The 13,028-nt window shown below is 37.2% G+C and overlaps 1 protein-coding gene across 5 annotated transcripts in view; it reads right to left on the bottom strand.

The window, feature by feature from the left end:
• The window catches only part of ephb2b (eph receptor B2b), a 153,434-nt gene extending 151,991 nt beyond the window's left edge, over positions 1-1,443 (bottom strand). For all 5 annotated transcript variants that reach the window (XM_052077100.1, XM_052077102.1, XM_052077101.1 and 2 more), the window contains exon 1: positions 1,286-1,443. In XM_052077100.1, coding sequence (XP_051933060.1) covers positions 1,286-1,337 — 52 coding nt within the window. In that variant the 5' untranslated portion in view covers positions 1,338-1,443. The remainder of the gene's footprint in view (positions 1-1,285) is intronic.
• Between the last annotated feature and the right edge of the window lie 11,585 nt (positions 1,444-13,028).

Genomic DNA, 13,028 nt, shown 5'->3' with positions numbered 1-13,028 from the left:
CATATTTTGTGACACACATACCGCTTACATTTGAAACAAATATTTGTGGGTGATTTAACTTCAGCGTACTTGCATATAAAACTTGCATTTAAATTACAAAGGTCCAGAAATCAAATGCATAAAAATATATTTAAATTATGTAAAAGCAGCTTCTCAACAAATGCGCGCCATTATGAGAGATTTTACGGGAAATAAAATTGTTCGCGTCTTGTTTTTCCTCATTTATTTATTGTTTTTCCACGTTTTTCTTTACTTTAATTTAGCTCTTTTTTTTAATCAGAGCTTCCCATTGTGATGCATCAGTTGACCTAAATGTTTCCTCACACCGACTCAAAATTAAGGCTGTGACACTTGACGTACAATGTAATTTTTTCTGTGTCATAAAATTGACCAGAAACCCATTCAAATGTACAACTAATTCGTTTCATCCTATATTTACAGTTACACTCTTCAATTGAAGCACAATTCCAGAATTTGTGATATATTGGCTTTTTTTTGCGATGAATAAACACACAAACTCATTCTATTCTTTTTTCTTGTGCATTATGAATCCCAGTTAAAATAAAAAGTGTTTTGCCTGATTACTCATGCTTTGATCAAAGAATAGTACATATATAACAAATCTTCCCGGTTGGCACATTTAAATTTATGAGTGCAACTGTATATCATAGTTATCTTAAATTTTTATGACGTGACAGTTTCCAACCACTGTAGCTCCCTATATCATATCAGCAAACAGTGTCAACGGAATTGTGCATCCAAGTGTTACCAGAGAAGCACTTAAATGTACATGCATTTAATGATTTTTTTTTCAGGCAAATGTCATCATAAAAATGCAATGTTGAAACAAGAGAGCTTGCAAAACTACTTATCCGTGCAGATTAAAAGACGCCGCAATTTTACATTAGTTTTTGTGCATGTGTGAGTATGTTCGCACGTTCTATACTTTCAAGTAAGATGACAGAAAAAGTCGAGCTGTGTCTTTAAAAGTGAAGGAATCTTGTCCAGGGATGTTTATGTCACTCCATCATCATTATAGTCACTGTACCCCCATCGCCATCATCATCCTCATCCCCATCTACAGACGCACTCCGCTGCATAACAGTGCTAAACAAACACCACATTCGTCCACAAAAAGAGGGAGGAAATAAAACTAATGCGTTTCGTGTCATTTTTATTCCATCTCTTTTTATTAAGAATGCGGTCACCGGGGACCGTCGGCAACGTCAAAAGCCGGCACAAGGATGCATGCGTGCGATTCTTTAAAAACCGCACGTTGTCTTACCTTCAACAGCTATTACGACCGGCAAAATCCAGAATATCCATAGAATATCCATGGTCGCGGTCACTGAAAAACGGCCCCGGGCATTCAAATAAAATAGGTCCAGAAAGCCATTGACTGCCCGACGCGGAGAGGGCACAGGCGGTCCTTCACCTCCAGCAGAGCGCGCACGGATAGGAAAACACAAGCGACTCAAATCTGGACCAAGTTTGGGCGAGACCAAACACACGCAGACACCGGGGGTGGTGATTGTGACTTGTCATCACAAATGAGTCATGCTGTGTCTCTGGACCACGTCTCGCGTGAAATAATGGTTGTTTATGTAATATTTATCAAATATAAGGACGATATTCAAACATATATTTCAATTTTTCATGACCCGATTGGTCACCGGAACAGTGAGCTCCCCTTCTAAGCGAAGTTGTTTTCGCCCAGCTGTCAATCAACAGGAGAAGGACCGTCCTTCTCCACGCCGCTTTTTACCTTTCTGCTAGTTTTGTGATTTGGCATCGTGCAGGATGCTTTCAAAACTGGAAAAAGTTTACACCTCAACTTGCACGCCACTCAAGATGGAAACACGCAACTCGTGCTGTTGAGTAGGGATTGCTTTATACAATACGGAGTGTTCGTTACGGGAGCTGTGCCGTAACAGGTGCTGCAGCAGCGTGAGTAAACGATGCCTTTTTGTTTTGTTTTGTTTTGTTTTGTCTACCTACGTGTTGTTTTTTTGTTTGTTTCAAAAACAGGCAAACACAATTACATCGTTTTTTCTATTCATTTTAATTAAATAATCATTTAATGTTGAATAATAATAATGATGTGACGCTCAAGGATGAACACTGCTAGAAAAAGCGTTTCCGAGTTGTTTGAATGTTTTGTTCAATGACAAACAATGTAATATAACTGAGATAACTTTAATAAATTAACCAAAGTTCAACAAAACGTGATCAAGTTAAACTTCGCTCTCTTTTTGATGTAACTAACATGGTAAAGATAATTATACGAGATTTATTTTCTATGTTTTGTTTTTAACCATCTTTCATGATTTTGGGATTAAGATGGAATGTGAATGCATCACCACTGAGGCTGGAAATTATTTAAAAATATGCATCTTATCTTACACTGGTCAACAATGTTTTTACAAAACTTTTTAATCAGAGATGCAAGTAAACTTTTTAAGAAGCATTTTCTGCACTAATTCCTCACCTGCCCTCATTTTTTTTCTCTTGCACACCATTTTTTGTAAAAATACTAATTATAAATGAATAATGTAATGATAATCTTAAAATTGTAATATAATAATGTATTACATTTATTAATTAAGGGGGCGGTTCAGCAATAGGTGGATTTTTTTTCTGATCGTCAAAGCTATAAAGTACGCTTGGTAAAATTCATATCGTGCAGGTATTGCATTTGTAGATCAAAGTTAAAAACAAAAAAATGTCAAAAACCTAACGTGCTCGAAAAAAAGTGTAGACATTTCAAATCGGCATCAAAAATACATTCAGAGACACACATCAAGCCATCTCTGATTAAAATTTGCTGTTGATCAATGGTGTTAATGTGCATGGTTTAAAATTGGTGATTAAAAAACATTTGAACGTTTTGAACAGATCCTCCCATCAAATGAGCTCCCCATTTGACGGAACAGACTTCATATTGTACTGTACATGAAACCGCAGCAGGAGAGCTTAGCAGTTAGTGAGCGCTCTTGCCATCTCATTCATCATACGAGTGGAACCACTTTTAAATATGTTGCCTCAGTTCATCATCAATTATTCATCACAAATAATTAAAACTGGGATGTGCTCACCGTTTTTGGATCTACAATGGCGATGTAATGTTCTTTTTTCAATACAGGATGATTTTTGAAGAATTAATTGTCTGTTTGTTCATTCATGATATAAAATGTTAGTACACTACATACTAAGGAGCGCTGAGGTTTCCATAATTCTCATAAAAATATAGCAAAAAAGAGTCAAATTTAAAGTATGAAAAAAATAGCGAGGTCTTGTGCATCTCATAGAAAAACTAAGAAATATTCACGTTTTAAATCTAAAATGTATCAATTAAAAATACTGACATTTCACAGTAACACAAAAATAAAGCAATTCTGGCAACAACAAAAGGTTACAATTGAGAGCAGTGGTAGGGAATCTACGGCTCGCGGTCCATACAAGGCCTGCAAGAGTATCTGGTCTTGCCAGCCATGCAAATAAACAAATAAAAGCCCCCAAAGATTCAACATGTGTTCATATTATAGAAAAATGAACTTTTCCTGGAAGCTGTGGAGAAGCACTCTCTGGCTTTCATTGAACCTTACTGATGTCTTGGCCCCATCCGAGTTGGACTCTATTGATTCCAGTTCACTTGACTGTCTTGACACGGGATGGCGTCCAGGTGATTAGGACACAGATGGAGCCAAATGTTGGAGGGAGCACAGAGAAAGCAGCATGCCGGAGCTCTAATGACTTCCAGACAAGCCCCGTGTGGAACTCGGCCAAAAGAGAAGTGAAAATGTTGAAGAAATGACATTAATACTCTTCTCAAGTCGCCCGCAGACATATTGCTTCCGGACTGCGTTCAAATGCAGCGTGTCGGTAAAAAAAAAGTAGCAGGAAGCAATGCAAGCTCTTGGGCAAAAAGTAAAACACACAAAACATAAGTGGGACAAACTTCAATTACTATAGATGAGCAGAGTAAGGGAGACCTGATGCTAAATTCAGCATTGATTTATCGTAGTTATTATAATCGACTCGTATCATTTTATTCATATCAGCTGCATGGGACAATATAAACGTACAATTAAAAAAAATATTTATTTTCATCACCAAACCTAAAGCACTTTTAATAATAATAATAACTGAGCGTGAATAAGGATGTTTTTCTTTTGTTTTCATCCAAATGCCTTTTAAAATCTGAATTTTCCTTTACTAGATTTTTTTTTTCAAGGGGAGGGGAATTTTGGTTTTAAAAATGTAGTTTATTTCACCAATTACATATAAGCCTGAGCACCAACCAGGACTGGAATACTAATATTTTGCTGTTTTTATGAATTAATTTTAAAAATAATATCTTTAATTGTATGGTGGGAAGCAGAAATTGCACTGCAATTTCATAGTACCGTTTAGGGATTATTGATGTTAGAAGGAAATTACTGTTACTAGCACTTCAAATTGTTCGATTGAAGAAACATTCGAAAAATGATTTTAATAATAATTGTAAGTTTAGTTATTTAAAATGCATACAAAATTATTTGGAACACGTATATAAATGTGAAACAGCTAATGTATTTTATTTACAATTAATTAAAAATATTAATACTTTAATCTGATCATGGTATATTTCGCATCATAACCGGACAGATACAAAATAAGTAAATAAGCTGGGTGCCGTAGACTATTTTTTTTCTTTGTACCTTTATTTAAAGCAAGGCATGAGAAAAGTTATTGATTGAAACACTCCAGCTAATTCACTTTTAGACAGGCAAGATAGATGGACTGAATTTATTTTAATGTCGAGCTTCAGGAAAAAAGATCAAATGGGGTACTGCAAGCTCCACAGCCGGGTGTTGACGTGTGGTTGCATCAACGCTGCCACCTAAGGTTCAAACGTTGAACTGCCCTACATTGTCTATTAAGAGTGTAACCGTGGCCACCAAACTTCTTATGTATGTATATAAATATCTAAATTTCTGAACAGAAAACCAACATTAAGTGCAATAACTAATGTTGTGCTTTTTTTTTAAAACAAAAATTAACTCACTCAATATGTTGTTGGCCCTGCATAATATTTCAAAGGCACAAAAAATTATTAGGCTGATGTATGTGGTGTGCGGGCCACCTGATATATCACGTCGATTATCCATAAGAAGGCATATCCATCCATTTTATATAGTGCTCCTTTGGGTTCCTGCTAATCGAAGCTATCCCTGCTGCCGTTTGGCAAGAGAAACTGGGAACACCCTGGACTGTCGGCAGTTGATCACAGGTTGCAGATATCCGAGCCTGACTAACTTTTGACAAGATAAGTGAGGTACATACTTGATTGTTCCTCGGCCAATTGCAGGGACCCATGTAGACAAAAAGTCATGCAAGCTTCTGGACAATTATGTCAAATGACATTTGGGGTAGTCAGGTTCACCAAGGATTGGTCATCGGCCAATCAAATATAGACCAGCAACCATTCACATTCACATTCAAACCCATTATAATGTTCAATCAATGACATTTTTTTTTTTTCAACGGGTGAAGTATGCATACTGAAAACTCTACACTGGAAGGCCGTAGCCGAGCTTCGCACCCGAACCTCAGAAATGTGAGGGAGACATGATGGCCACTATGATACTGAGCTGCCGGCTTTAAATCAGTTTGGAAATTAAAATAAAATCCCACTTCCATTCCTCGAGGTTAAACAAATGCTTTTGAAATGAATTTAACGGTGCTTAGGTAGACTTCCTGCGGGTCAGCAGCTTTTCTCATCCTCTGGAATGTCAAGGTATTTACAAGAGCCACTTTGGGCTGGAACTGATTTCCACCTCTTAAAGGCCTTCCGGCAACATCAGGAGCACAAAGTCTCTCTCACTTTAGCTGTGCGATCTCTGTTAGTGCAGGGAAAAACCAAAGGATTAACCTTCAGTAAGATCACATTTTCACAAGAAGGCAGAGCCGAGTGGCGCCGGGTTCAACGAGCAACCCGAGCTAACTGGGATCATCCAAGTGTTTTGACGTGTGGAAAATAACTGATGTTATCTCCTCGGCCAAATGAAAAAGAAGCATTGCACCACAGGGACGCAAAGGCAAGCTGAGCTGTTCTGCTAAGGAAATATGTCAACAAAGATGGTTTTGCAACTTGTTTCGTAGGCTGGATTTGCAGTGCAGGTAAACAGTAATATTAACAGAATATGACTATTATGTATTACATCGATTTTAGCCAAAAAAGTCCATCACCAAGGCTGAACTTTTTGGCCATAATTCCAACAGATAGGTTTGGTGCTAAAACAACACCGATCATCACCCGAAAAACAAAATGCATACAGTGAAGCATTGTGGCGGAAGCATCACGCTTTGGGGCTGTTTCTCTTCAGCTGGAACTGGGGCCTAAATCAAGATCGAGATCATTACAAAATAGTCCCCTAACAGCTTAGGCCACTGCCAGAAAGCAAAAGAAAAAAGTTCATTTAAAAAAAAAAAATCCTAATTGAACATCTAAACTTTATTTGGACTGACTCAGCGGCACGAAATGGTGGCAAGTGTTTGCTGTCTCCCATTGAACATATATATAATTTTTTTGACTGTGATTGGTTAATTCTGACCACATGAATGATGCACATGTATAAAACCACAATTATTTCAATAACACATTTTTGCTTGCTCTCGCAGAAAATATCAATTTTTTTTCAATTAGGTCGTATACGTTATTCTGTTGGTGGAAAAAGTTTTGAAATGATTTATCTTGGTCTCATACCACAAAAACCTGGCATTTTTATCAGGCATGTGGACTTTTTATATCCACTGTAGATAGACCACACATTTTCTGTTTTTACGCTGCACTTTCATTGGCAGCTACGCATCTAGTTTTTCACCACATTTTAAGAGACCTGATTCCAATCTGAAGAGATCAAGTTCCAGGCTACATATATTCCAATGGTGCCACTCGAGGAGGAAAAAAAAACCATGAACCATGCAGTCAATCCATCAATGAATAGCACCCGGTCCACTCAGTTCTGCCTCGTTGTTTTTGGTTAATTCGGTCCCGCTAAATGACTGATTAAGTGAGCTCAAAAGATCCCATGTGATTTAATGTGGTTTTGGTCTAGTGGATGACAGCGACTATTTCAAATCTAGGACCAAACATAGTTTTGAGTTTTGTCATTTATCAGTTCCAAATTGTTTTTGCTCCTAAATGATCTATGGCACATTAATGGTTCTCTTTTCTAGTTTTGAAAAATAGAAATTGAAGCGCAAACATATTTTATCATTGTAATGATACGTCGTCCGTCCCGGATTGGGTTTGGACAAAATTACTTGTCCCTCGGCGGCTCTTTTTTTAACTAATTGATAAGAACCTTTCACATAAATCAGCTCAACTCTCATTATGGTTTGCATTCCAGGGCCAGCCAAGGAAAATAGCTTTTCTCCCTTCAATGTGGACTCTGCCTCGACCAAAGTAGACTCGCTTTCAAAGTACAAAGGCTTTGTCTTTTGCTGCAGATGAGGCAAATGTTTTTATCGTGTCTACAAGAGCCTTCTGCTGCTATCTTGAGCATCTTCCTGGGTTCTCTTAACTCTTTGAGTAATGCTCTGCTAATGTGACAACTTCTTCCGCATCTGTGGTTAAAGCAAATAGTAATGTAATGAGAACATGGTTAAATAGCTAAAACTACATTTTAAAAAGTGAACCTCTGTGTATCTCATGGCATGTGGTAAAAGATTTATTTGAATTGTTTGACAATGTTTGAAACAGATCGTGCAGTAGTAGAAGAAGTCAGGAAAAAATATAGTGCCTATAGCGTGGGAAAGTTAGCAGTTGTTTTCTTTTGAATTATTTGTTTAAAAAATAAGATATGAATAGAGCAAAATAATTTGACAACATTTGATTGGGGCATCTCTCTCGCTCTGTGCGTGTGCATGTATGATTTTGTAATCTTTTTGGGGGGTTCATTTTCCAAAATGACACAATTAAGCACATTTTCAAATGAAAATGAAGTAACGTTTATTCATACTAACTCAATTGATGTTGTTTTTGCAAATTAAGTGAAATGCTGATAAACCATGTTGCATAACCTGAAATGTTAAAACAAGGCAAGTGTTTGATGAGAAGGATAGTTAAATTGACATTGTTGAAGTCTGTATTGATTATGATCAGTCAAATTTCAGCACTGGTTTTCTCAGTTATAGTTAATCGTAAAATGAATATGTTTTGGTGATGGAGCAAAACAATTTGATCCTGTTATTTGGGACATTTTTGTGTGTTTGATATTTTTCACCATTTTTCAAACAGATACGTGCTCAATCAAATGTTTTTTTTTAATTAATAAAAATTACTTCATCATTGAGAAAGGGGGATAGAGAGAGAGAGAGATAAGCCTTGAATTTTTGTTTACAAAAAATATTTTAAAACAGATTATGCTTTAAGACTTTAATAACAACTTTTAAAAAATGAGAATGTTGAAATTGGTTTTGTTTAAATCTGTGTTAATTATTATTGAGGTTAAATTCAGTATTGGTTTTCTTACTTTGATTAATTTGTGAAATACGTTGTGGGTCTGGGGCCAAATAATTGTATCCCATCTTTTCATTCATTCATCTTCCTAACCGCTTGATCCTCACTAGGGTCGCGGGGGGTGCTGGAGCCTATCCCAGCCGTCTCCGGGCAGTAGGCGGGGGACACCCTGTATCGGTTGCCAGCCAATCTCAGGGCACACAGAGACGAACAACCATTCACACTCACACCTAGGGACAATTTAGAGTGTTCAATCAGCCTGCCATGCACATTTTTGGAATTTAATTAATTTGTTTTGCTCATATACTGTATATTAATCATTTTCTATCATGCCTTTTTGAAGCATATAAAATAAAATAAAAATTTGCGGGTCTCCCAAGAAGACATGATGACAAGTATTTGGTAATATAAAGTATTGGTGCTCACTCAAATGTCTGTTTTTTCATTTGAAAACGAATAAATCATAACAGCAATATACAATATCTCTCTACCCTACAAAGGCCAATACTGCACAATTTTACAGCATGTTACATTGCTCTGTGTACAAATTGAATTTTTTTAAAAATCCACCTTATACTTTTTTTGTAATCCCACTGAAACATAGCCAATAAATAAATGCAAGAACTAAAACTACGCAACAGCCGGGCGGATATCAATTAAAGACCAAATTTATTTCAAACTTCATAGATTTTCAATGTGTGTGTCTGCCCAATCACAGAGAGCAACAGATGGAGGTGCACAATGAGATTTTACCACAAAGAGGATTCCTCCATCTATGTACTTTGGTGTATGTGTATATGTTTGTGGGAACAGAGACTCTTTCAGGATGACCCAGCCTGGCAAGTCGAGTTGTCATTTAAACTGTAAGTAGTGGCGCATCATATCAATCAGCAATCCTTTGCTTGGGGCATCTCAGTGAACAATTTAAAATAAGCAGCTAGGTGGGATTAGAATGTGAAAACTCTCTGAATTTTAATTCTATTTGTCTGTGTGTGAGAATAGGTTTATGTTCATGCATTTCTTAAGAAGCCTGGTAATACGCTTAAAACACTTTCTCCAAAACAGGCATTAGACTGCACAACATAGGAGTGTTGCAGGTTCAGGATTTAGATTAAAGCTATTTGGCAACTTTTGCTCTTAAGATCTATATAGCGCTCATGTGGAATTACTCGGGCTCAACCGATTAATCTGCCGATTAGCTCTTTTAAAATCTGTCAAAAATTTAAAATCTCCCCCTTTTTTAAGGTAGAGGGCATTTTTTAAATTACTATTTTGCGCAGTTCTTTAAGTGGGTTAATATGCAGCAGTACTCAATGTTAGCCTCCAGCTAAACACTAAACTTGAGAGCACAGAGCGCTCTTGTTGTTCTCTCTTGCGTGTGCACCGACTGTTAGATGTCACACGTCCTTCCCTCGCGAGGCGGTCTGTGTGTGGCAAAAAAATGGACACAAAGACGAATGAAGAGCGAGAAATGTAAACACAGGGTGCGTTCGGAAATGAACTCTGTACACCACTCAAAGTGTGTGTGTGTTCGGGGGCAGAGTGAACTCCGCTCGCATTAATTTCCGAATGCAGCTAGCACTGGCGCACCGTGACCTAAGTCGGAGAGCCGAGTGTGTGCACAGGCACCCTGTTTTTGGTGTACTCTGAATATTTAACCCATCCATTATCCTAACCAAATGGCAAATTTGAGCAACACTTGGGAGTTTCTCGATGCCAGTACGAGTGTGAAATTAGGTCTCCCCCATCAATGCAGGTTTGACATCATAAAAAAATGCAGTGGAAATACAAAGTTATCTGGTTTGTACAAAATTGCACCTCAAAAGAGACACTTTCAATGTTCGCACTATTTTTAATTTACGAACCGACATGGCAATGACACACAATAGGTTCTACTTTCGCTCGCAGTGTCATTGATTCTGTGCATTACTCATTGCAAGTGCATCACTGCAACTTTGTTTTTTTGCCCACAATTAGCCCTCAGTTTAAAAACAATAAAACTGCTAGCAATAGTTTTATTAGGAACTTATTTTTGGTTTGACGGGTTAGGGGGGGTGTCCTTGCGAAACATGGGGATAGGGTTATTTTTGTGATTTCACTGCATTTTGGAGAAATCCACCTTCTGTCTTTTCTCAACACTCAAAGACGCCTAGCATTGGTGCTAAAAAAAAAGAAAAAAAGTGAAAAATGAACATTGATCCTCAGTGGATGCAGCTGGGGGGCCACGAGCAGTCTGAAGTCTCTCCATCAGTCCGCTCGCTCTCTCGCTGTCAGGTCGTAATTGCTAGCAAGCAACGGCTAACAAGCAGGCTCAAAAAGGAAGCCCCGTTCCCAGCCAATAAATATTCACCGCATTGCCAAATGTGCCTGTATTGCATTTTGGGAAACCCAAAATACCCATTGACACCTAGTAATAATCTTGAGTATTTCATTAACTTGCTATGCATGTTTTTGGAATGTGGAAGGAAACCGGAGTACCCAGAGAAAATTGATGCAGGAGCGGGCAGAACATGCAAACCTCACATAGGAAGGCTGGAGCCAGAATCGTACCCTGCACCTCTGAGGCTCACGTGCTAACCTGTCGACCACCATGCTACTCACTTTCATAGTATTCGTTAATTTTAAAAATAGTTGAGGAACGACCGCATAGCTTTCTGGTACATGTTAGTTTATCAATCCTTGAGGGTTTTTGTTTTGTTTTTGTGTGTGTGTGTGTGGGGGGGGGGGGGGTAAACTAATACAATGCAATTACTCCAAAACACTCCTTTTAAAATGTACTGAGAAATTCTGAGTGGAGAAAACCTTCGTAGTTCTTTTTATTGGGCAATATCACCCCAATTCTTTTCAGTGCACGAGTGCGAAAGTAAATCTTCAGAATGAATCAAAACCTTTTCACTCACAGTACATGAGGCTCTCATCAGTGTAACGTGGGTGAGTAACTTATGTTCTCATAAAATGAATGGTGATTTTAATCATTAGAACAATTAATCCACTACATTGAGTAAAATATATTCTATTCCAAGTATAAATATTATTCTCATTAGACTGGGACCAAATATTGTCTATTTAGAATCAAATGTATGAAATTTACTGTGTGTTGTTCTGACGTTACTTTGTCTCATAGACTAAAATCCATGGGTCTAAAATCCCACTCATGTTTCTCGAGAGGAAAAGATTGTGCTTTGAAACAAAGTTCAAATTTAAGTAAACAAATCTTGATTATCAATGATCTAAAAATGAAAAAAAATAGTTGGTCATTCATTATTGAGTACAGTTGTTTTTTTCCCCTTCTTTAACCAGGTAAGTTTCAGTATTACATCTGAATCCCAAACTATTCGATCGCTGCAGCCCTAATTCATGTTAAATGTATTTATTTTGGTATTGCTGTACATACATCCATAAGGAGGGTACAACAGTCCTTTGAGAATTGTAGTTTACCTTACATTATTAATACTTAGTGACTTATTATTTTACACTTTACAAATACGCCTTAAAAAATATTAGTAAAATTCAGCATAATGAACCATTTTCAACAAAATAAAAATGAATCATAACTACCAAACTTGCTCTAAAAAAACTAAAAAGATTTTCTTTAAAGTACAAATGAAATAGAAACTAACGAACTAAAAACACAGATGAAAGCACCCGCTTTGAATTTTTACTTTAGTGAAACCACGGACAATTAAATGCGCTACATTTCGGGGTCTGTCCATGATCAAAGAGGCAATGGAATTGATGATGACGGCAGTGAGTGGAGCAAGTCACACGTGCGTTCTTTCTTTTGAAACGCATCAATGTTAAATATACGCCACTTTAAATTTACTCAGAAATTTAACGTTAAAAAAAAATGATGAAAATATGCAAGAGCGTGCTCGGAATGGTTTCTCTTCCCATATCAACATTAGCACACATCTACAAAAAAATAAAAAGCCACTGTGGCATTTTTCTCACTTTCTGAATATACAACTTTTGAACTGACTGACGTAGCTTTTGGTTGTATTTTGATGCCCAAAAACTTGAGGATGGTCTTTAGCTACTTGCTGACGCGGCAGGCTCATGGATTTAGTTAGTTTTTTTGGTTTGTTTTGTTTTTAATCACTTCTAACCACTTGAAAAATGTTTGTTCCTTGGAACAAACGCACTGAAATCCAAGAATTTTCATGGACGACAACTTGGAAAAAGCACCAACACCTTTTTCCATTTGCACAAATCCAATTGACCTTTCTCGCGTGTACAGTACACTGCCTCACCACTTTATGTACATAAAATAAGAGCAGTGTCTCGTGGGCTTTCCTAAGAGTTCTTCCTGACAGTATGTAAAGTTTATTTCACACAGAGATATAAAAGCAATTATGTGGAGCTTCTGTGTTTAATAGCATCCACTATGTAATTATTTTTTGCTTTTAAGTCATATTTCGGTAGCTACTGTCCAAGTAATGACAAAAATAGCAAGGTGGAATGAAAGAAAGAGTGCCCACGTTAGCATGGCTTTGGTTGCTTGAAAATTTTTTTTTATAAATTC

The sequence above is a fragment of the Hippocampus zosterae genome, chromosome 9 (genome assembly GCF_025434085.1).
Source record: "Hippocampus zosterae strain Florida chromosome 9, ASM2543408v3, whole genome shotgun sequence".
Lineage (NCBI taxonomy): Eukaryota > Metazoa > Chordata > Actinopteri > Syngnathiformes > Syngnathidae > Hippocampus > Hippocampus zosterae.
The sequence above is the reverse complement of the archived record's forward strand: the minus strand, read 5'-3'. Positions and strand labels throughout refer to the sequence as shown.